We start from the raw sequence: 23,080 nt of genomic DNA on the forward strand, positions 1-23,080 counted from the left end.
AAAAGTCAAAAATGGACCCATTATAGGGTATTAAAATCTGCCTACCTTATAACAGCCAACACTATTACCTTTCTAAAATGGTGTCATACGTGTTGATATCTTTAGTAGTTCCGAAGATATTAGTAATAGAAATCATTAAATTGCAATTTTTTCTCCAGTCAAATGTATCTAACCTCTATAGCATTTTGAAACAGACGGCCTTCGGCCGTGGCTTTAGATTTTCTCCTCTGGTATATGTCCAACACTTACTACGCGATCCATAGTTTTTCTAAACACTGTAATTTTGGTAGGTAGCCGGCCTTCGGCCTCCGGCTACGCGATCCATAATTTTTCTAAACATTATAGTTGTTGTAAGTAGCCGGCCTTTGGCCGGGGCTTGAGATTTTCTCCTCTGTGGTATGTCCAACACCGGCTACGCGATCCAAAGTTTTTGTAAACATTGTAAATTTTGAAAGTAGCCGGCCTTCGGCCGGGGCTCGAGATTTTTTCTCCTGAGGTATGTCCAACACCGGCTACGCGATCCATAGTTTTTCTAAACATTAAAGTTGTTGTAAGTCGCCGGCCTTCGGCGACTACGATCCAAAGTTTTTGTAAACATTGTAAATTTTGTAAGTAGACGGCCTTCGGCCGGGGATTGAGATTTTCTCCTCTAAGATATGTCCAACGACGGCTACGCGATCCATAATTTTTCTAAACATTAAAGTTTTTGTAAGTCGCCGGCCTTCGGCCGGGGCTTGAGATTTTCTCCTCTGTGGTATGTCCAACACCGGCTACGCGATCCAAAGTTTTTGTAAACATTGAAAATTTTGTAAGAAGCCGGCCTTCGGCCGGGGCTTGAGATTTTTTCTCCTGAGGTATGTCCAACACCGGCTACGCGATCCATAGTTTTTCTAAATATTATAATTTTTGTAAGTAGTTGGAATTCGACTTTAAAGACAATATCTTCGGAACTACAAAGCTATAAGAGATACGTATTAGTGGGTGAAAACTCAATTTCATGATTTGCATGACTAATATCTTCGGAAATATAAGAGATATCCATACCAATAGCACCTTTTTGGAAAGGCCAGAGTGTAGGCTACAATGTAGTATGCAGTTTTTAATACCCCATAAAGGGTCCATTTTTGAGTTTTTATGGGTTTTTCAAAAAGTACTGGTAAAAAATATCAATTTTCTCGCATTTCTCTAGAACCGGTTCTAGTAACCTCATCATGTGACAACTTGTTGGATAGGTATTTTCATAAGTTTTCAAGTGATCTCCATTTTGTAGTTATCGGTTCAGTAGAACCGGATAAAAACCGAATATTGTATCTGAACTTTCGGGTCCAATAACCGGGTAACCGGGAATTTCCCCCACAAAAAAATTACCTTGCTGTAATCAGGTTAAAATGATCTACACGTCGTAAAAATTTCAGGTCAATCCGAGCATAGCCCCTAAACTCAACTTAAGCCAAAACGACTTTTAATTTCGATGTTATTTTTTCTGGTTTTATGACTGCATGGTGCGGTAAATAATAGTTTGAAGTTTTTGTAATATCATTTTTAGGAATTTTTTATATGTCCCAACTCAAGGTATTCAAGGATAGTCTTGTCATATAATTCCTTAATTTGTGAACTTTTTATAAGCTTCCTCTCCATCCCATAAAATTGTGCCAAAGCAATATATCTTAAGTCTCCGAGTTTTTTAAGGGCAGGGTAACTATGTATCTACCTTCAGAGCTCCTTCTGATAGTTTCCACGTAGTTTTGATCGCAAAATACATCTTCATCTGGCTCCAAAACCTGTTTTGGGGTCGCTTCCACCTCCCAAAAACATGTTAGAACTTTTTCAATTGATATGGTGTTGCAAAGTAATATTAAAGATGAGGGGCCCTATATGCATTCCTATTAAGAGATGGTAATGACTTTAAAACAGGGGTCCAAACTTCTAATTTTTCCGAGATGAGTTGATTTATTCCAGTGACTGGAACAAGATGTCGTTTAGCTGGCAATTGTAAACGGTTTTTTAACTTTTCGATGATAAAAAAGGATTGTGATCCAGAGTTGATTATGGGTCGTGCGTCGTATGATTGGCCATTCACCTCTCACCTTTGTACGAGGGCTGTAAAGAGTAAATTGTCTACGGGATGTCGGTTTGTATTTCCAGAATCCTGAAGAGTCAAAGAAGAGATGTTTTCTAGTTCTGTTGTTGTTGTGGACATAAATGTAGCAAGAGCTAGGTCGTACTTCATCTCGTTCCAGAGGTTGTGTTGTAGTTAGGGTCTCCGTTCCCTTATGTAGCATCGTATGGTGTCTCATATTACAATTACAACCAAAACGACTTTTGCACTCCTTTACACCGTGGTTGGAGGATAGACAATTGTAACACAAATGTGAGATTTTGACAAGATGAATCCTATAATTCACGTTCTTGGCAATAATTTGTGGACAATCCCTTATGAAATGGTTAGCTTTGCAGATTTGACACACATTCTGATACTTTGGTTTTGTTTGCTGAAGAGCACTAATATTGGGTTTATTATTTTCTTGTCTCTGATTTAGAATATCCGGTATCGAAAAATTTGGCTTTATATTCCCAACTGATTCGTGAGTTTTAAATTTGTGGGTAAAAGAGTTATTAAAGTCTGCCCAAGATGGAGAGCGTCTTACATTCTTCAAATGTATTTTCGAAATCTTCTAAAAAAGTTCTTGGGAGATTGCTGGAACAGAGATATATAAGTATTGGGTCCCATCCCGAAACTTCGACCTTTAATGTTTCCAGTGTTAAAGTGAATAAAGTTTTCAACTGTTCGTTCACTTGCATTCTCTTATTCTCATATCAATCGGTTAAATTCTTCCAGGCTAACTCGAAACCATCATTAGTAAGAGGGACATGACTTATAACTTCCCTTGTTTTCCTGGTTGTCTTCTGGGTCAAATGAATAAGCTTCTCAACCTTACTCAATTTGGAGTTCGGATATAAATAGCCGTAAACAAGTCACGAAAGGTTGGCCAAGAGCTACAACCTCCCTTAAAGGTGTTGGTGTCACATGGTGACAATCTTGACAGTGGTGTAAAATCAGCTTTTTGTTCCTGCTGGGTCTCTCGTTTCGTTTTCTCCTCGGTTTCCTTCTGCTTAAGTTCTTGAATTTGACCATTAAGCGAACCGATTACTTTTTAATAAGAGTCTATATCCTCTAAGTATTGGGTTTTCAGTTTTTTTTTATCGATTGGCTTTTCCGTCTTCCTCAACAACGCAGTCTCGACATTCCACATAACATAACAACTCGTGATGCCTCAAGTGTATGTATAACATCATCTGTCTGCGCAATGCATAAAATTGATGCATAATCCCGCATTATTAATGCAATTCGAAAATTTCTCATGAATAATTTCCGTCATCTTTGTACGTGTATAAACAATTTTTTTGCAAGAATTTGAAAAAGTTCCCAGTTGAGTAAACAAAAAAAAAAAAATATATATATATATATATATCTCTATATATATATATATATATATATATATATATATATATATATATATATATATATATATATATATATATATATATATATATATATATATATATATATATATATATATATATATATATATATATATATATAGATATATATATATATATATATATATATATATATATATATATATACAAACAGATTCATATGTGTGGGATTGCTTGGGTACAGATCCAAATCTTAATTTGGATACTTTTTCATAGAAGAGAAAAAAACGAAAAATCAAATATTTCAACCAACAAACTTTAGAAAGTAAAAATTAATCTCGACAAAATTCCAAATATTTTCAGCAAAATGGATCAAAAAAAATGGTCAAAACATTGTTATATGTTATATATTCCCCGATGTTGAAAAAAAGATCAGAAGAAAAAAGTATAACAAATATTTTAAAAACCTCACAGGTTCTTTTTGCATATGCAAACTAACCTTGGAGGTTAGTTAACCTTAAAATTTAACGTTTGTCCACTTGTAGAGACGCCAATTTTCTAATTCCAATTTTGTATGGCTACTCCAATATGGCGATTATGTAAATAGTTTTGTTCAATAAAAAGTAGATGCTTGTATGTAAATATTTTCCAAAAAAAGAAGAGAAAAAATGGAAGATAATCAAAAAAAACCTTTCCAAAAAGGCTTGTATGTGTCTGTGTCAATCAAAATGGCATTGGTTTACAAAAGTAGCGTCTTCTGTAAAACTTCCAAAAATGGCGGATCAATACACCAAAAATTCCAATTATGTTTGCGGATGGACAAATGTTTATAAAATTCTTTCTCAACTGCCAACAATTTTTTCCAATTTTTCCAAAAAATTTAACGTTTTTGGGAACCTATGAATAATTTTCCAGATTCTTCCAAAATTTTCCACAAATTCCAAATATTTTTTAATGTATGTATGTGTGCAAATGTGAATGTATTTGTTGGTGTTACCAAATGTGCCATTTTTTGGTGTACTTTCGGATTGGATTTTTTGATCGGGTTTACCAAATTGGTTAACTGTCTTGTTTTAAAATTTCGTTTATTTTCGTTAAATTTTTGTTTTTTAATTGTTCGTGACTGAGTTTCAAAACTTTTTTGATTAAATTGGTGCGGTATTTAGTTTCTGTTGAAGTGGTTGTGTGGAATGGTAATTTATTATTCTTCCTTTTGATATTGGTTTCATATACAAGTCCGTGTATAATTTATTTCCATTCTGTGTATTTTTATGTTCAAGAATGGTATGCTGCTGTTATCTTCTATTTTAAATGTGAATTTTGGCTTTGTTTTGAAATTTTGTTATTAAAGTGTCGAAAACTTTAATTTTTTCCTCTTAATTATTGCGAATTAATCATTAATGTTAATTGAAAATGTAGGGTCTAGTGATAACAACCACATAATTTATTGGCTGAATTCAATATTGGCCTTGATTTCACCTCGGTGCATTGTATTTTGAACAAGTTTCCAGTTTTGTGTGCTTAATAATTGAATTCCTCTATCATTAGATGTAAAATATATGTATCTCTTCCGTTGTTTTTTACAAAATTATCGTGTTCTTTCATCTGCATTGTCGATTTTAAATTTTTAATCGTATTGGACATATTTGTTTTTGTCTGTTTTATGTTAAAGTCAGTTTCTTTAATTTATTCAATAATTTTGTGGGAAAAAGTTATTCTATTTTGAAAAAGGTGCTGTCTTGTTTGCCAACAAAGATTTAGAATTTGTGGTTCAATTTGTTATATGGGGGCTATACCAAGACGTTGACCTGTACAAAAAATTTTCTGTTTTAAAGTGTAGAATCCATTTTGAACTTCAAATACCAAATTCGAAAAAAATCCGGTGACAATTTTCTGTCTTAGGATGTAGTATCCATTTCGAACTTCAAATACCAAATTTAAAACAATTCCGGTGAATAATGTCGCTAAAATCATTAAAATACCGAATATCGGGAGGTACCATTATATGGGGGCTATATGAAAATGTGGACCTACATGGTCCGAACTTAACCTGCCTACTGGAAAAATAAACATGTGTGCAAAATTTTAGCCATCTATCTCAATTCATTCGAAAGACGGACGGACATAGCTAAATCGACTTAGAATTTTGCGCTGATCAAGAATATATATACTTTGTTGGGTCTGACATGAGTATTTCGAGGAGTTACAAACGGAATGACAAAGTTAGTATGGTGGAGGGTATAAAAAATATAAGATTGTGCTTGCTTTTTTAAATAAGTGGTAATAAATTAGTTGTAAAAGCAATAGCAGCGTGGATGTGCGCTACAAAAAGTTTAAATGTATGTACAATTTTTGAGAAATAATGCATCAAGGGACAACTATATATGTTTATAATGTAAATTAGGGAAGAATGAATAAAAATAAATAGTACATAGGGTAATAAAAAAACTGCAACAAATCTAAGTTCGAATTGATCACCTTTGGCACAAATTATGGCTTTTAAACAGGTAATGAAACTGTCACACGCTGCCCGAATGTTGCTCTGCGGTATTTTGGCCCATTCTCGGCGAAGCGCTAACTTGAGGTGATGGATAATTTAGAATTTTTAGTGCCAACCTTGCTTTCAAAAATACTACAGACACAATAGTAGATTGGTATCCGGAGATTTTGGTGGACAAGAAGCGATGAATCTCATTTTGTAACTTTTTTTGGGTGGCCCGTGCTGAATGCGGTGGTGCTGAGTCCTGTCTTTGGCAAGTAAACACGATCACTTTGTTTGTTTACAAACTGCTGGACAACGAATGTTTTCTCATCGATGCAACTCTTTGGTGTAAGTTCTTGTTTTGGAATTTCAATCGCTTTACCCTGAGCTCATTTTATCATATTTGCCGAATGGAATATTGCGCTATATTTAGCTCACGCACTTTCGAATGAATTGAGATAGTTGGCAAACATTTTGAACACATGTTTATTTTTCGAGTAGGAAGTTTAAGTTCGTGAATGGGCCATGTAGGTCCACGTTTTCATATAGCCCCCATATAATGGTACCTCCCGATATTATTTATTTTATTTATTTCAGCGACATTATTCACCGGAATTGTTTCAAATTTGATATTTAAAGTTCGAAATGGATACTACATCCTAAGACAGAAAATTGTCTGTGCAAGTCCACGTCTTCGTATATCCCCCATATAACGGTACCTCCCGATATTCGGTATTTTGATGATTTTAGCGACATTATTCACCGGAATTGTTTCAAACTTGGTATTTAAAGTTCGAAATGGATACTACATAGAAAAATTTGTGTGCAGGTCCACGTCTTGGTATAGCCCCCATATTACGGTACCTCCAAATATTCGGTATTTTGATGATTTTAGCGACATTATTCACCGGAATTGTTTCAAATTTGGTATTTTGATGATTTTAGCGTCATTATTCACCAGAATTGTTTCAAATTACGTATTTAGAGTTCGTTATTGGAACTTCAGTCTGTGATAGGAAATTTTCTATGCAGTTCCAGGTCTTCTTATAGGCCCCATATATCAGTACCTCCCTATATTAGGGATTTTGACGATTTTAGGTACAATAGCCACCGAAATTTTTTGAGATGTGGTATTTGAAGTTCTTAATGGATACTACACCCCAAGACAGAAAATTGTCTATGCAGGTCCAGGTCTTCGCACAGCTACGATATAACGGTACCTCCCTATACACGATATTTTGATGATTTCAGCTACATTATTCACCGTTTATTTCAAGTTTCGAATTTCAATATGGTAATGGCTTATGACAAACAATGCCTATGTAGGCCCACGTCGTATAGACCCCAATATAACGTCTATATTTGGTATTTTTAAAATTTTAACAAAATGTTTTAAGGATTTTATTTTTTGAAAATTTCCAAATTCGTTCCAAATGGTGAAGGGTGTACAAAGTTCGGCCTTGCCGAACTTACAGTTTTATTACAGTTTTATTCTCATCTATATTCTTTTTTACTTTATTCTCATCTATATTCTATTTTACTTTATTCTCATCAATTTCATCCTGTTGAATCTCTTTAGGTGAAAATTTTGAAGTTGAATGATATATTTCATTATAAAATTCCTAAGTGCTTTCTGGATAAGTTGTTTTATTGGTGTTTATTTAGTTTATATAAAATTCTAAAATTTTCTGCTATTGTATTATGTAGACGTTCTACATCCGCATTTCCTGTATGGCTATTGGGTTTAGTAAGATGTAAAGCTATGTTTTTATTTTGTAGAAATTCTTTTAGTCTAATAGAATTGAATTTATTGTCCACTACTATTTTCTTTGGTTTACCTATCCTAGTGAAATGCTCCTCTAATTTTTCTATAATAGTTATAGTATTTCTGTCATTCATTGGATAAGCTGCCGCAAATGTAGAAAATTTATCGATTACTGTCAAAAAATGAAATCCTTTCATTACATATGTATCTACGTGGATAATTTCATTCTTAGTAGAAGGAGCTTCTGTTTGAGAAAATTTAGTTTTAATGGGATTTCTATCATATTTTACTTCCTGACATATTTCGTATTGATTTATTACGAGTTGAATTAGTTCTAATAATTTTGGATAATATATTTTGATTTTAATGTTATTGTAGGTTTCAAGAATTCCGGAATGCATATTCTCTCTGATATGGTACAAGGAAATTTGTTTTACTGCTTCGACTTGTTTCTATATCTTGTGCTCTTATTGTACACTTTGTTAATTTTAGTTTTCTATTATTTGAAAACATTTCTATAAATTTTTCCTGAACTTTGTTGTAATTATGTTCTGATTGCTCTGAATAAATTCCTACGTTTCCTTTAGTTATATACTTCCTGAATATGTCTCCCATATTGTCAAAATCTGATTCGGCTATAAAAATTATTTTCTTTCCATGTATTGTTTTAAGTTCTTCAGTTTTATTATTAGTAAGAATTATTTGGGTCTTATATTTGTTAACTATTTCCTTTTTTATAAAGTAATGGTGTAGTAAATTTTCTTCCACTGAATGAACTGTTGCTAAGGTTTGATTATCGTCTTCTATTGCATTTACGGTATTTTCAAATAATTCTTGATCTATCTCTTCGTGTGATTGAGTTTTCGTTTTATTATCTTCATCATTTTTGTTGTCACTATTTTGTTCAATTCTACTCAAAAAATCTCCCACTCTCTGCCACCTTTAATATATTCTATATCAAAATCATATTCTCCTAACTTAACTAAACACCTTTGATGTCTTGGAGATATATCCTATCCTTTGTATTTAGTATGTAAATATTTAATTGGTTGATGAACTGTTAATATTTGAAATTTTCTTTCGTATAGGTATGGTCTTAGATAATTAACACTACATAAAATAGCTAAAAATTCTTTATCTGTTGCTGAGTAATTTCTTTCATGATAATTCAATGTCCTTGATACAAAACAAACGGGGTGTCCTTCTTGAGAAAGCACAGCGCCAATAGCATAGTTTGATGCATCAGTGGTTAATGTGAATTTTTTTTATCAAAATTCAGATATTTCAAGATTGGATGTGAACTGATTACTAATTTTAGCTTTTCGAAGGCTTCAATATATGTTGGATCTTTAGTATTAATTTTTGTTCCCTTTTTCAAATATTTTGTTATACGTTGTGCTACTTTTGCATAATCTTTAACGAATTTTCTGTAATAACATTTTAATCCTAAAAAGCTCTTAATTTGTTTTTCTGTTTTTGGCAATTCTAAGTCTTGTATAACTTTTATTTTATTTGGATTAGGTTTCAATGCGTCCTTTGTTAAAATATGTCCTAAAAATTCAGTTTTTCTTTTTCATGAAATTACATTTATCTATTTGAATTTTTTAATTAGCTTTCTCTAAAGTTTTAAAAATATTTGTTATTGCTTTAACATGTTCTTTTAGTGAGGTACTAAATATGAGAATATCGTCTTGATATACTACACAAGTTTTATTTATATAATCACGTAAAGTTTCGTTCATCAACCTTTGATATGTTGCTGGAGCCTTTTTTAAACCAACTGGCATCCTAATAAATTAGTCCATGAGGTGTTACAAAAGCTGTCTTTTCCCTATCTTCTTCTCTTATTAATATTTGATGATATCCCTTTGCTAAGTCAAAAGTTGTAAAATATTGTGCTCATCCCAATTTATCTAAAATTGAATCAATGTTTGGTAATGGAAAACTATCATCAATTGTTATTTCATTATAATCCACTACAATTCTATATTTTCTTTCTCCATAATTATCTATTTTCTTTGGTATTTAAATGTCCTAGTTCAATTCTACTCCAGTCCTCTGATGCTTCTAACGTACATATTTGAATATTTTTATATGGATTTATAATAAAATTTGTTGTTAGATTGCTGAAAGAAATTTTATTATTTATTACTGTATTAAATGAGTTGAGTAAATCTATACTTATTATAAAATTATACCTTCGTCCTGTAAGTGGTGTCACTTTCCACTTAATTTATCCTTCTTTAATATTAAATTGATCTGCTATATCTGTTAATATTTCATATTTTATCTTTCCTATTCCATGTATGGTGCTAAATTGAATAACTCCTTGCAATTTATATATTTTAAATTCATTTATGTTTTCATCAATTATACTTATACTCCTGTATCTATCAATGCTACATAGTCTTTATTTTTTATTGTTAATTTTATCATAGGTAAAAACTCTGATGTTGTATTTAGAAATAAATTATTTCTTAATAAATTCTTTCATTTTCATTTTGTTTACTGTCCTCTATTATTTCATATTGATTTACTTCATCTTCTTTAATTTGTTTATTATTGTCCTTATTTAAAATTGTTGAATCCTTTGCTTCTATGTTATCAGTTTCCATTCATCAGACTTATATTTAATGTTTTGAATTTCTACAATTAATTCACTTACATTGTTCACTTTCAGGTTTGCAATCATTCACTATATATAATGAGGTTCCACCGATGGTCTATATCTCAATTTTAAAGTTTCTTTAATAAGTTCCCAATTGTCTGGTTCCGAGATGTTTATAATTGTGTTCTTGGCCTGTCCTTGTATTATTTCATATAATATTAATCTCACTGCTTCCTTCTTCAAGTCTTCATTGTTAATAGTTGAAAGCAAATACTCGATGCTACAGAAAAAGCTGTTGACTGCTATTTCACCACTTCCAAAAGATTGGAATATGACTTATTGCCTTTAATATGGATTCTCTGGTACTAGTGTGTTGTTCTGAGCTTTGTTGTAGTTCGATGTAGGCACTTCTAAGCCTTTCAATTTGTTCATCCTTTCTGGCAATCTCCGCTAGGACTGCGTTGATGTCTTGAGCCTGGTTTTCCTTCCTCCATCTGTCAAATACTGTATTTCTCTTTTTCCTTTGTGAACTCAGTTTTGATTTAATGTGGTGTTCTTTTTATTGTACTATGTGACGGTTCACTGCACTTTTACTTTTTGTAATTTTAGTGGTGTTTTTTTGTACATATGCAACTTTAAAATACACTGCTCTTTATTGTGGTGTCCTTTTTATTGAAATATGTAACAGATTACTTCACTATTACTTTTTGTCATTTTAGTGGTGTCCTTTAATTTTCACATGTGCTGAATGCGGTCGTGCTGAGTCCTGTCTTTGGCAAGTAAACACGATCACTTTGTTTGTTTACAAACTGCTGGACAACGAATGTTTTCTCATCGATGCAACTCTTTGGTGTAAGTTCTTGTTTTGGAATTTCAATCGCTTTACCCTGAGCTCATTTTATCATATTTGCCGAATGGAATATTGCGATATATTTAGCTCACGCACTTTCGAATGAATTGAGATAGTTGGCAAAAATTTTGAACACATGTTTATTTTTCGAGTAGGAAGTTTAAGTTCGTGAATGGGCCATGTAGGTCCACGTTTTCATATAGCCCCCATATAATGGTACCTCCCGATATTATTTATTTTATTTATTTCAGCGACATTATTTACCGGAATTGTTTCAAATTTGATATTTAAAGTTCGAAATGGATACTACATCCTAAGACAGAAAATTGTCTGTGCAAGTCCACGTCTTCGTATATCCCCCATATAACGGTACCTCCCGATATTCGGTATTTTGATGATTTTAGCGACATTATTCACCGGAATTGTTTCAAACTTGGTATTTAAAGTTCGAAATGGATACTACACAGAAAAATTTTTGTGCAGGTCCACGTCTTGGTATAGCCCCCATATTACGGTACCTCCAAATATTCGGTATTTTGATGATTTTAGCGACATTATTCACCGGAATTGTTTCAAATTTGGTATTTTGATGATTTTAGCGTCATTATTCACCAGAATTGTTTCAAATTACGTATTTAGAGTTCGTTATTGGAACTTCAGTCTGTGATAGGAAATTGTCTATGCAGTTCCAGGTCTTCTTATAGGCCCCATAAGAAGGTCCACGTTTTCATATAGCCCCCATATAACGGTACCTCCGGATATTCGGTATTTTGATGATTTTAGCGACATTATTCACCCGAATTGTTTCAAATTTGGTATTTAAAGTTCGAAATGGATACTACAGCCTAAGACCGAAAATTATCTGCGCAGGTTCACGTGTTCGTATAGGCCCCGTATAAAGGTACCCCCGATATTCGGTATTTTGATGATTTTAGCGACATTATTCACCGGAATTGTTTCAAATTTGGTATTTAAAGTTCGAAATGGATACTACAGCCTAAGACCGAAAATTATCTGCGCTGGTCCACGTCTTCGTATAGCGCCTATATTACGGTACCCCCCTATATTCTGTATTATGATGATTTTAGCGACATTATTCACCGGAATTGTTTCAAATTTGGTATTTGAAGTTCGTAATGGAAACTACAGTCTGTGACAGAAAATTGTCTATGCAGGTTGAGGCCCTCGTATAGGCCCCATAAACAGTACCTTCCTACATACGGTATTTTGACGAGTTTGGGTACAATACCCACCGAAACTGTTTGAGATGTCGTATTTGAAGTTCGTAATGGATACTGCAGCTTGTGACAGAAAATCGTCTATGTTGGTCCAGGTGTTCGCACAGCTCCGATATAACGGCACCTCACTATATACGATTTTTTGATGATTTTAGCTACATTATTCACCGTTTATTTCCAGTTTCGAATTTGAATATGGTAATGGCTTATGACAAACAATGACTATGTATGTCCACGTCGTATAGACCCCAATATAACGGCTATATTCGGTGTTTTTAAAATTTCAACAGATTTTTTTAAGCATTTTATTTTTTGAAAATTTTTAAAATTCGTTCCAAATGATGGAGGGTATTCAAAGTTCGGGCAGGCCAAACTTACTGCTTTTTAACTTGTTTACACCTACATTCATTCCAATCTAAACATACATGACAAATAAAAAAATCAGCTTTTATTTTCATAACATAGAAATGTATGAGTAATTTTTGCATTGTCAAAAACATCAAACATCTAATTTTTCTCAGAAATCGTAAACAACACATATGTAGTACACTACCAGTACAATAATTTTTTAATGTTCCGCTATGTAATACGCTACGATTTTGTAGTGCTCCGTCTGCGGTACACTACCTTTTATAGTGCACCTACTGCGGTACAGAACGATTCTCACTGTGCTCTGGTACAGTATCACTAAAATATTTTTTAAGGGTTGTGTTCCGGTACGGTGCATTATTTTAGTGTACCACTCCACCTCGGAACGGTACAGTACCGTACTGTTTATTTTCGAACGCTGGTTTAAAGTAGGAAATTTGGTTTTTATTAAAAAGGAGATTATCACGGCTTATGTAAGATAATAGATATCGAAAATTTGAATGTCAGATTAAAATGAATAGTGAACAAAAAATATTCACAAAAAGTGGATAAGTCGTACAGCGAATTCATTGCATGCATTCTTATTTTGTATTATATGACTATCTGCTATGCGCCCCTTTGTAGAACAATTATTTGGTATTCCATTTCGAATGTAACCAATGGTTGAAATTTAGTCAGCATTGACAGTGGAAATGAATTATACTCTAATTGTTAATTGTTGGAGTCAAGCCCGAACTCCAAACGAGCCGATGCAATATATAACAATTTAAAAAATGAAATCGCATAAAATTAGCACAAAAAATATTGAATGATTTACAAGTTAATTAAGAAAATAATAAAGGAAAAAGTTTATATCAACAATAGTTCCTTTAACTAAAACCTACGCCGTAAGAGGAGGTTTTCCACAAAAGTCATAACACAATTGGTAACACATCCATGAACAGGAATATCGGTATCACCAACCGTGCGTCCCCTAAGTGTAAAAATTATCGGTAATTCACATAAAAATAAAAAAGGTGTGCAATTTCTAGATTATAAATAAAACAAAGCTATTTTGCAACAACAAACCACAAATATTAAAACATTATTATGTCGTAAAGTAGACAGAATTATGGTTATGTATGGAACAAGATAACAGATGGCCGCCGTGGCTTTGCTGACACACACGCGATCTTTTAATGAAATTTTAAATGTCCGTTTTGCATTAATGCTGCGGCATTTCATTAATGCAGCGTCCAGGACTGGGTTGTAGTCGGTTTATTCGCAAATAAAAACCCAAAACAAAAAAAATCTAAAGGTGTCAAACAGCTCGTTGGAGGCGCCAATTCTTGTCTCTAAAGTGCGAAATAACACGTTCTGGAAATGGCTGATGCAATAATTGAATTGTTTATCTGTCTGTATGTATGTGGCGTCTTGTTAAAACCACATGCCCTCCACATTCACTTCTTCAATTCTAGGCAAGAAAAAACTGGTTATCATTTCACGATACCGAACACAATAAAAAGGTCCAATGATTCATCCACCTAAAACACCACAGAACACAGTGAGCGTCGTTCTGGCAGGACTGGATGCGTTTCCATTGTGTAGCACTTACTTTGGCGGACCACACTGGGTCCACATAGTTTACAACAGGCCGCGATAGTTATAAGAAGTCAACCAGGTTTCTTTATCAGCTTCTCAATTGCTGCCGGCCAGATACTTGAGCACCTTGTTCCTACTTCTAGTTGTGGTATAGGGCGATGACACGGGGAGTTCGCATGAAATGCGGAATTTACAAAACATTTTTTACTTAAATTTATACGAAGCTAAGTTCATTAGATTTAGCCTGGAATAAAACTAAGATCCCTCGAATAACAGGATTAAAAAAAGTCCCCCATTATACTTCCATTACTGTGAATCTATCATTCGACGTAAAATCAAGAGTTCAACATTTATTCCGTCTTCAAAATGTTAGCATAATTTTAAGTAAATACAATGGATGCCTCAAAAATTATACAATAGACCTATGCCGCCCAAAGTGCGTATTGCTTGCTCTAAACAAATAATGGTATAATACAAAGGAATCGGTGAATAATATAAAAAAATTGTTGACTTATTTTCACCTGTTTGTAACAGTTACATAGAACGACTTTGGAGTAAATTATTTTTAATTGTGGTGTTATACGATCTTGACTAAAATATTTCAATTGGAAATGTAAATATTATTTGAATATTCCCATACGTAAATTGAAAACTAGTGCATAATTATCACATACTACCAAAGGTCATATAAAGAAAAAGGAAGATGTTGAGGCATAAAATTCCTGGAAAAACAGTATCCGCAGCCTGCTTTTGTATTCAACAAGAAAAATGCAGACTCAGTTAAAAATCCAAAATTAACAAAAGTAGAATAAAGAAAGTAGTTTTTAGTTGCAATTAAAAATTCTTTTGTTCAGGGACACACTTTGATACTTTCCCCAAAAAATGAAGTAAAAAGAGAGATTTTGACTCCGATTGGATACGTGTTAAATTAACAGTATATAAAAAACAAACATGTAATTTTCAGTTTCAGTACATACAGTTTGAATGTAAGTGTCGAAAAAAAGATAGTACATCGAAATTTTATGTTATTTTCAGTTTGCATCCGTTCTTCAATAATATAAATGTTTCTCAGTTTATTTTGTTCTTCTTTTATTTCAATACATATTTTTTTGTTTTTTTCCAAAACTTTAACATCGTTAACTGGGGTGTGTTTATAACATTACAATTTAAATTTTTAAACATTTTGCAATTAAACTTCAAAAAAAAAAAATGTAATCTTTTATGCGAAGTTATTTCATAATCCAAGTTTGAGTTAAAGTACAAAATATTATAAATAGCTAATTTATATATGGAGGCTAAAATTGTCCATGGAATGAACATACACGTTTTTTATGTCGGTGATATAAGCGAATTAAACTTGCATAAAAACAAGATTTACTTACTTTGTTTATTTTCGTACCAAATTTTTACTAGACGGTCGTTACGTCCACAAGTAGCAAACAATGTTCCATCTGGACTGAACGCCATATGATAAATTGGTATGGCTGTTTGACAGGACCAAATATTCTCCCAATTTGCGACATTCTCAATAGTTTCGTTTGTAGGAGTTTTATTTTCTCGATCACCACCAATCACAAATTTTACACCTAAAAATAAATATAAAATGTTACATAATTAAGCAAACATAATAAAAAATCCATAAAATAAAATTATTCCACAGAATAATCGATAACTTCACATTGAATCTACTTTAATTATATATTGGCTATAAATTGACCGCTACTTCGTTTCCAAATTCCAAATTTTAACTTTATCTGTTCTACCAAATCCAGCGGTCCTATATTTATTATTAACAGTAAGTACATTTTGCCTACATATAGTACGAACTTGACAAACTATACAGCAACCGCGAAAATTAACCAAAATTGTTGAAAATTCCAACAATAAATTAATTTTTGTTTCTAATATAAATGTGTCCTAAAGTTTAAAGCTCTCATAAATAGGAAATTAGATGAACCTTGGGCGCATCATTCGCCATAGATAGTGACATAGATGTATTTACCGTCTTGTGGCACACAAATATTTGATAATGAAGTCATTCTTGCACGAGATACTGTTGACCTTCCCTCCAAACTTAAGTATTTGTTTGGGGGCTGAGGAACTGACCACGCATACTTTTTAATCTATCTATACATCTATATATATAAATGAAAGTTGTGTTAGTTACTACGCTTATAACTTAAGAACCGCTCAACTGATTTTAATGATTCATACAAATTCGGAATTGTCTCCTATCCGAAAAGGATAACATACAAAAAAAAAATCACGTAAAAGTGTGATATATTAACATTTTCATTTTGACTTTTGAAATGTACAATAGTAATGTTTTATTTTGCATGATTTTTTTTCCATTTTGACTTACTTTTTTCTAATGTACATTTGTAGTGTTTTTTATATTTTATTTTTGAATTCGAATATTAATATCAATTTATTTAATTGACTTGATTTCTTGAGAACTGAAATTGATGACGGGTTACATGGAAGTGTAGTACCGAATTATGTGGTGGCGAAACGGAATAGATGATATCGAAATAATTTAACGCGGTCACACCAAAGTTAGAAGATAATAACCTTTTCAAAATCGCTAAAAAAAATTACGAAAAAAGAGATCTCATTACAAAAATTCTCAAAACGGGAAAATATCGAAAAAAATGTCCAATAGAATTGAATTTTAAAATAAAAGTACATTCTATTGACAAACTTTGTAAGGATCTTTAAACAGTTGCTGTAAAAAATCAGCGAACAAGTTGAAGATTTTTTCAATTTTTATTATTCTTTTGTCATTTTTTTTTTTTTTTTCAATTTGTATTATCATATTGAATTCAGTGGATTTTTTGTGAACGAAATAAAGAATAATTTTTCACTATATACAATTTTTCACCAAAAAATGAAATAAGTGCGAAATACGATTGTAACTAACATCTACCTTTCAACTCCAGGGCCTACATCGTGCTTCAGCTGGAAGATGCGCAGACATTTAAACAAACAAAAATGACCGAAAAAGACTAATGGGGCTCATTTCAAAGCGTGGACCTACTTCTTTCATGTGACAATAATCCGTCCAATGAGAGCTCAAAATGCAAAAATTTTTGGGACTACAATCAGTAAAGTACCAAATATAAAGGGTGCAAAATAGTAGAGCGAATGGGACTTTTAGTAAGAAAAGGATTTCTATCCTTCCAAAAATTCTTCCCGAACATTTAAGATACCTTAAATCGCTTTTGCATGACCTGCAATATGATATATGATATCGATCATAAATAACCATTGTATGATTTAAGCTATTTTTGGAGTCTTCGTCATTTTCTTCTATTTTTGGACCTTATTTGGCATCTTTGTTTCTAAGGGAGTAGAAAATTCTCGGAGTAGGGCCCATATTGGTCTTGACCACTAAAAAATTGTATTTATGCTACCCTGGCGTAAGGAACCATCGTACAGATAATTGCCACATAAAAATTTATTCATGTAAAGTCCCCACATTGGAGTATCCCAAGTCCACTTTCACATCTAATGTGTGGTCAGAAAAGAAAATTTTGTATTCTATTGAATTTGTAACCCCCAAGAGAATATTGGTTGGGAACGTAGATATAGATGTACATCCCAAATCAAATAAATTGTGAAAAACAAGAACAAATTATAAATATAAGAAAGTAGCACGGGACCGAATATTTGTTGAATCGTCATTGAATTATACTATGATGAAAAATATGGACTTTATGGCGTCTCCAATTTACAATTTAAATGACAAATAAGATGGATAAAATTATTTTTACTTATTTAAATCACGTGAATTTTTTTCAGTTTGACATGCTATGTTGTTCTGCTATATTTTCGATTTGGCCTCTATTTGTCATCTTGGATTATAAGGGGGTAAAAAGTTTTCAATGTAGGTCGATGTTTCGCAGTAGTGCCCATATGAAGGTACTTCCTGATTTTACCTTATTTCAAAGGATTTGGCTAAAAATGTGTATTTGGGGGGTGATAATCGTACACACAAATTTCAACATATCTACAAATTTTAGAATTTTCTCCATGTAATAGTACCCCCACAAGTCCACCTTTTGGCGGACTTATGAGAACTCTAATGCACAATCTGAGGTGTTAATGGGTTTAAAAAAGTAATTAACTTTGGCTATTCTTAAATCAGTCAGCCCTCAATTATGAGGTGTACAAAATACAGTAAATTCCAAATTACTGCTCATTTGACTAAAAACTAAAAATTAATCGACCAGTACATGAACACTTATAACAGTCATATCTTTGAATAATTATGCTTTGACAAATATGCATAATAGACTAAAACTACGGGCCGGCAACGCGGACAGGGTCAGCTAGTTATATTATATTATATTATATTATATTATATTATATTATATTATATTATATTATATTATATTATATTATATTATATTATATTATATTATATTATATTATATTATATTATATTATATTATATTATATTATATTATATCATATTTTATTATATTATATTATATTATATTATATTATATTGAAAATCGATGATTTGCATTCTTTACATACAGTCGCATTTTTATCAGTGCTCCAAAGTTATCCAAAAAACTTACGAAATAAACAATATCTACTTTCCAAACTACGCGTTACAATATTCACTTTGGCTGCCAAGTTCGTGTCATTGTCGAAGAAAAGATTGTGGTCTCCAGAACAAAGAAAATTAATTATATTTTATTACAACTTCGGCCGAAAACCTTTGATTCCACTGGAAAACGTTTTTTTTTTTTTTTTTTGCAACTAATACAGAGAAAGGCCAAAACAAACATCAGCTGTGCTGCTCTTTCAAACCTGTCCTGTGGTTCATATCGATATTAGTTATCGATAAGTCAATCAATGCATTTACTGTGTTGCCACATCTAATGAGTATCAAGCGCACACTATTATCAACATCACCTGACAACATAAATTGTACACCGAAAAAAATTTTTACTGGTCCAAATATCACAGGAGGAAACCAAGACTTATTCTCGTGGAGCAAACTAGGTGATTTGTTGGATGACAAATTAAGAGATGTAGCTAAGAAGGAGGATGTTGCTGCCATCAAACAAGAAGTTGATGTTTTAAAAACTGAGAACTCAAAGCTCAAAGACGAAATTCAAAAACTAACGAATCGCTTAGAAGTAATAGACAGGCGAAGTAGATCGTCTAATGTGGTGGTGAGTGGTCTTGTCTGCAATAACACTTCGACTGCCAAAAAAAATGCTTATTAGCATGAGTAAGGATGAGTTGAACGTAGATATAAATATCATGGGCACAAAGATGCTGTCCTCTGGCAAATCGTTTGTGTTTACCCTCGAAACCCAGGGTGAAGCACAACGCGTTATCGAAGCAAGGAGACAACTGAAAGGAAAAAATATTTACATACAAAAAGATTATACTGCATTGGAACAGACGACCAGATACAATCTTCGCAAGGTTGCCAGAGTCGTGTCAAAAATTAGGCCAAATATCAAGGTCCGATTAGGAGAATTTTGTATCTTTGTAAACGATATTAAATACACTTGGATGGATGAAAAAATTCTTGCCCCGACACAGAAAGATGCTGATTTTCTTGTCAACATACTTGAGTTATCTAATAACTCATACGATGTTTTCTGCAAGCAAACCTCCAATATAAATAATATAAATGAAAATTCGTCTTCTCAATAGCAATTTGATTCGTGCCATATAATATCTTACAATGTCTCAAATTTAGAAAGATGTCTCAGTTACGGTAACTTTTTAACATTCTTAAACAATTTCGACATCTTTTTCCTTTTCGAGACCCATGTCTTAGAAAATAAACAAACAAACTTCACATCCTACTTCAAAAACTTTTATATTCATTGGGTAGCTGCAGTTAAAAACTGTAGGTTTGGTAGAGCAAGTAGAGGGTGTTTATAAGGCTTCAAAAAAGAAATAAAACGTAAATACAGACTTAATTTTATTCCCACAAATGAATATCCATATTTATCTGCAGATTTTTACGGCAGTAATTTTTATCTAATTCCTGTCTATTTGAACTGCACTTGCTGGAAGCGCGATGCTGAAAAATTCAGTTCATTTTTGACTGATGTTTGTCCAGAAAACTTTTGTATAATGGGTGATATGAATGGAAAGAACAGTCATTAGATCAAAATATAGTTCGTGGTACAAAATTATATACAAACAGGCAGTCTAAGGACATAATTATTAATGCCCGTGGCAAACAAGTTTTAAACATATTGGAAAATATAGGAGGGATAGTATTAAATGGAAGAGTACGTGGTGACTACGAAGGAGATAGCACTTTCTGCGGCATCATGGGCAGTTCTGTTATAGATTATTGTATTTGTTCCACCTCGTTTTTGCAGTACTTTGAAAATTTTCACATTCCTTCGGAATCTTATTCTGATCATATGCCTCTTTGTCTTGAAATGAAAATTCCAATACGCCAAAATCAGAGTAATAAACAATCATTAAATAGATTATACTGGAAAATGTCATACAAAACACAGTACATCCAAAATATTAATTTGTTATTAGCAAAACAAAATACTACTAGTATCACTTCTGCTGACGATATGAGCCAAAGTATATCAAATACAATTAAACAAGCGCAAATCAAGAAACCTACTAAGCAGTTTTTTGTACCCCGACAGAGGTGGTTTGACTGGGCTTGTTATCGCTTAAGATCCACTATGTATAGACACCTTAAACAATACAGGAAAAATAACACGCAACGTAATAGATCACTGTACTATTCCTCAAGATATAACTTTCATCAATTGTGTGAAAGAAAGAAATTGCTTTATTATAATAATAATCTAAAGAAACTAGACACCGTAAAAACCTGCAAGGAATGGTGGACTCTGTCGAATACCTTGAATTATATAACGTTGTCCGCAAGTTAAAAGCTGATAAATCGCCCGATCAAGACGGCATTCCGTATGAGTTTTTTAAATACGCACCCTCTCTTTTCCTGCACAAAATACTTCATGTTTTCAATCATATATTTCTAAAGGAAGAAATACCCTCTTCATTCAAAGAGTCTGTAATGTTACCACTACATAAGAAAGGTGACATAAATGTCCCTGGTAATTACAGAGGACTATCACTTACTGATTCAATATGCAAAATCTTTACGTCTATTCTTTTAAACAGAATAAATTTCTGGTTGTCAACGCACAAGATTTTGAATGAATTTCAAGCCGGATTTAGAAAAGAATATTCGACAGTTGATAACATATTCAATCTTGTGAGTATAATCAACATAAATCAACTAAAACATAGACATACATACGCATTCTTTGTCGATTTTTCTTTGGCATTTGACCTAATTCCCAGAAACAGCTTATTTTACAAACTTTCTACGATAGGCATATCAAGAAAGATTGTAACAATAATACAACTTTTATATAACCAAACACGAAGTAAGGTATGTGACGGTAATACGTGCTCAGATTATTTTAAGGTGGAGTCAGGAGTTAGACAAGGTTGTATATTGAGCCCTGTTCTCTTTTCCCTATATCTGAATGACTTGCCAGAATTACTTCCTGGCGGTGTTGATGTCGCCAACACAAATGTTAAAATTCTTCTATATGCAGATGACATTGTTCTGTTATCAGATTCTCCTACAGGTTTACAGAAAATGATTGATGTACTGCAAGACTACTGTCAGAAATGGAGCCTAAAAGTTAACCTCTTGAAGTCCAAAATAATGATTTTTAGAACTGGTACCAGAATACCAAAACATCGAACTTGTAAATTCTTATAGATATCTTGGGGTAGATATTACGTATAATCTCTCATTTAAGAAGCACTTAGCAAATAAACTATCAGCTTCAAAAATTGCTATAAATACAACGTGGTTAAAATATATCAAAAGTCCAAAAATTTCCAAATCTAATAAGTTAAAAATATTTGAATCCTGCTCTAAATCAATATTGTCTCAGGTATGGGGATACCAGAAGCATGATGATGTGGAAAAATTGTTTAGATTTTTTATAAAGAAAATGTTATGCTTGCCTAAAAACACACCGAACTACATGTTGTATCTGGAAACTGGTCTAAATTCCATATTCTCTTCTACACTCAAAGCACATTTCTGTTATATTAAAAAAGTTCTGCAATTACAGTCAAATCGACTTCCACGAATCTTGGCTGAATACATTATAGAACTGAAAATTTCATGGGCTAACGAATGGACAACCCTATGCCAAGACATAAATTATATACATCCCAACATTAGCATTCCACTATGCTTCAATTGGAAAGATGTAATTATGTATCTACACTCCAAAGAAAAAATTGATTTTGAAGTAGCAGCACGAAACTCTCAGTTCCATGATTTGTACCCTCAGCTAGATTATATTGTAATCCCAAATCTTACTGCAAAATTTTCATCACGTGCAACCAGCCTAATCATAAAAGCAAGAGGCGGTTTGCTTGACTTAAACTCAAAGGCATTTAAGCCAATACCGGTGGAATCTGTTCTCTATGTAATACAAACCAGCCTGAAAAATACCTTCCACTTTATTGGTTTTTGCCCAGTATTTAATGGTTACAGAAAGAAATATTTTAATAAAATTTCAATGAATGTAGACGAAGTAATAAGTATATTAAATGGCACAAATTTATCATCGCTATACTCATATCTTGAAAACTGTATTAGGTACAGAAATTTATTAATACACGAATTTAATTTTTAATGGTTCTAAACTTACAAATGTACATATTTTAAATATATTGGCAC

General features: G+C 32.5%; 1 protein-coding gene across 1 annotated transcript in view; it reads right to left on the reverse strand.

Annotated features, from left to right (window-relative positions):
- The window catches only part of LOC101893497 (dmX-like protein 2), a gene marked incomplete in the record, with an annotated part of 462,308 nt that overhangs the window by 298,523 nt on the left and 140,705 nt on the right, over positions 1-23,080 (reverse strand). The window contains 1 exon segment of the mRNA XM_059123050.1: positions 15,717-15,920. Within this exon segment, the coding sequence (XP_058979033.1) occupies positions 15,717-15,920 (204 nt within the window).

The sequence above is a fragment of the Musca domestica genome, unplaced genomic scaffold, assembly GCF_030504385.1.
Source record: "Musca domestica strain aabys unplaced genomic scaffold, Musca_domestica.polishedcontigs.V.1.1 22, whole genome shotgun sequence".
NCBI classification, from domain to species: Eukaryota; Metazoa; Arthropoda; class Insecta; order Diptera; family Muscidae; genus Musca; species Musca domestica.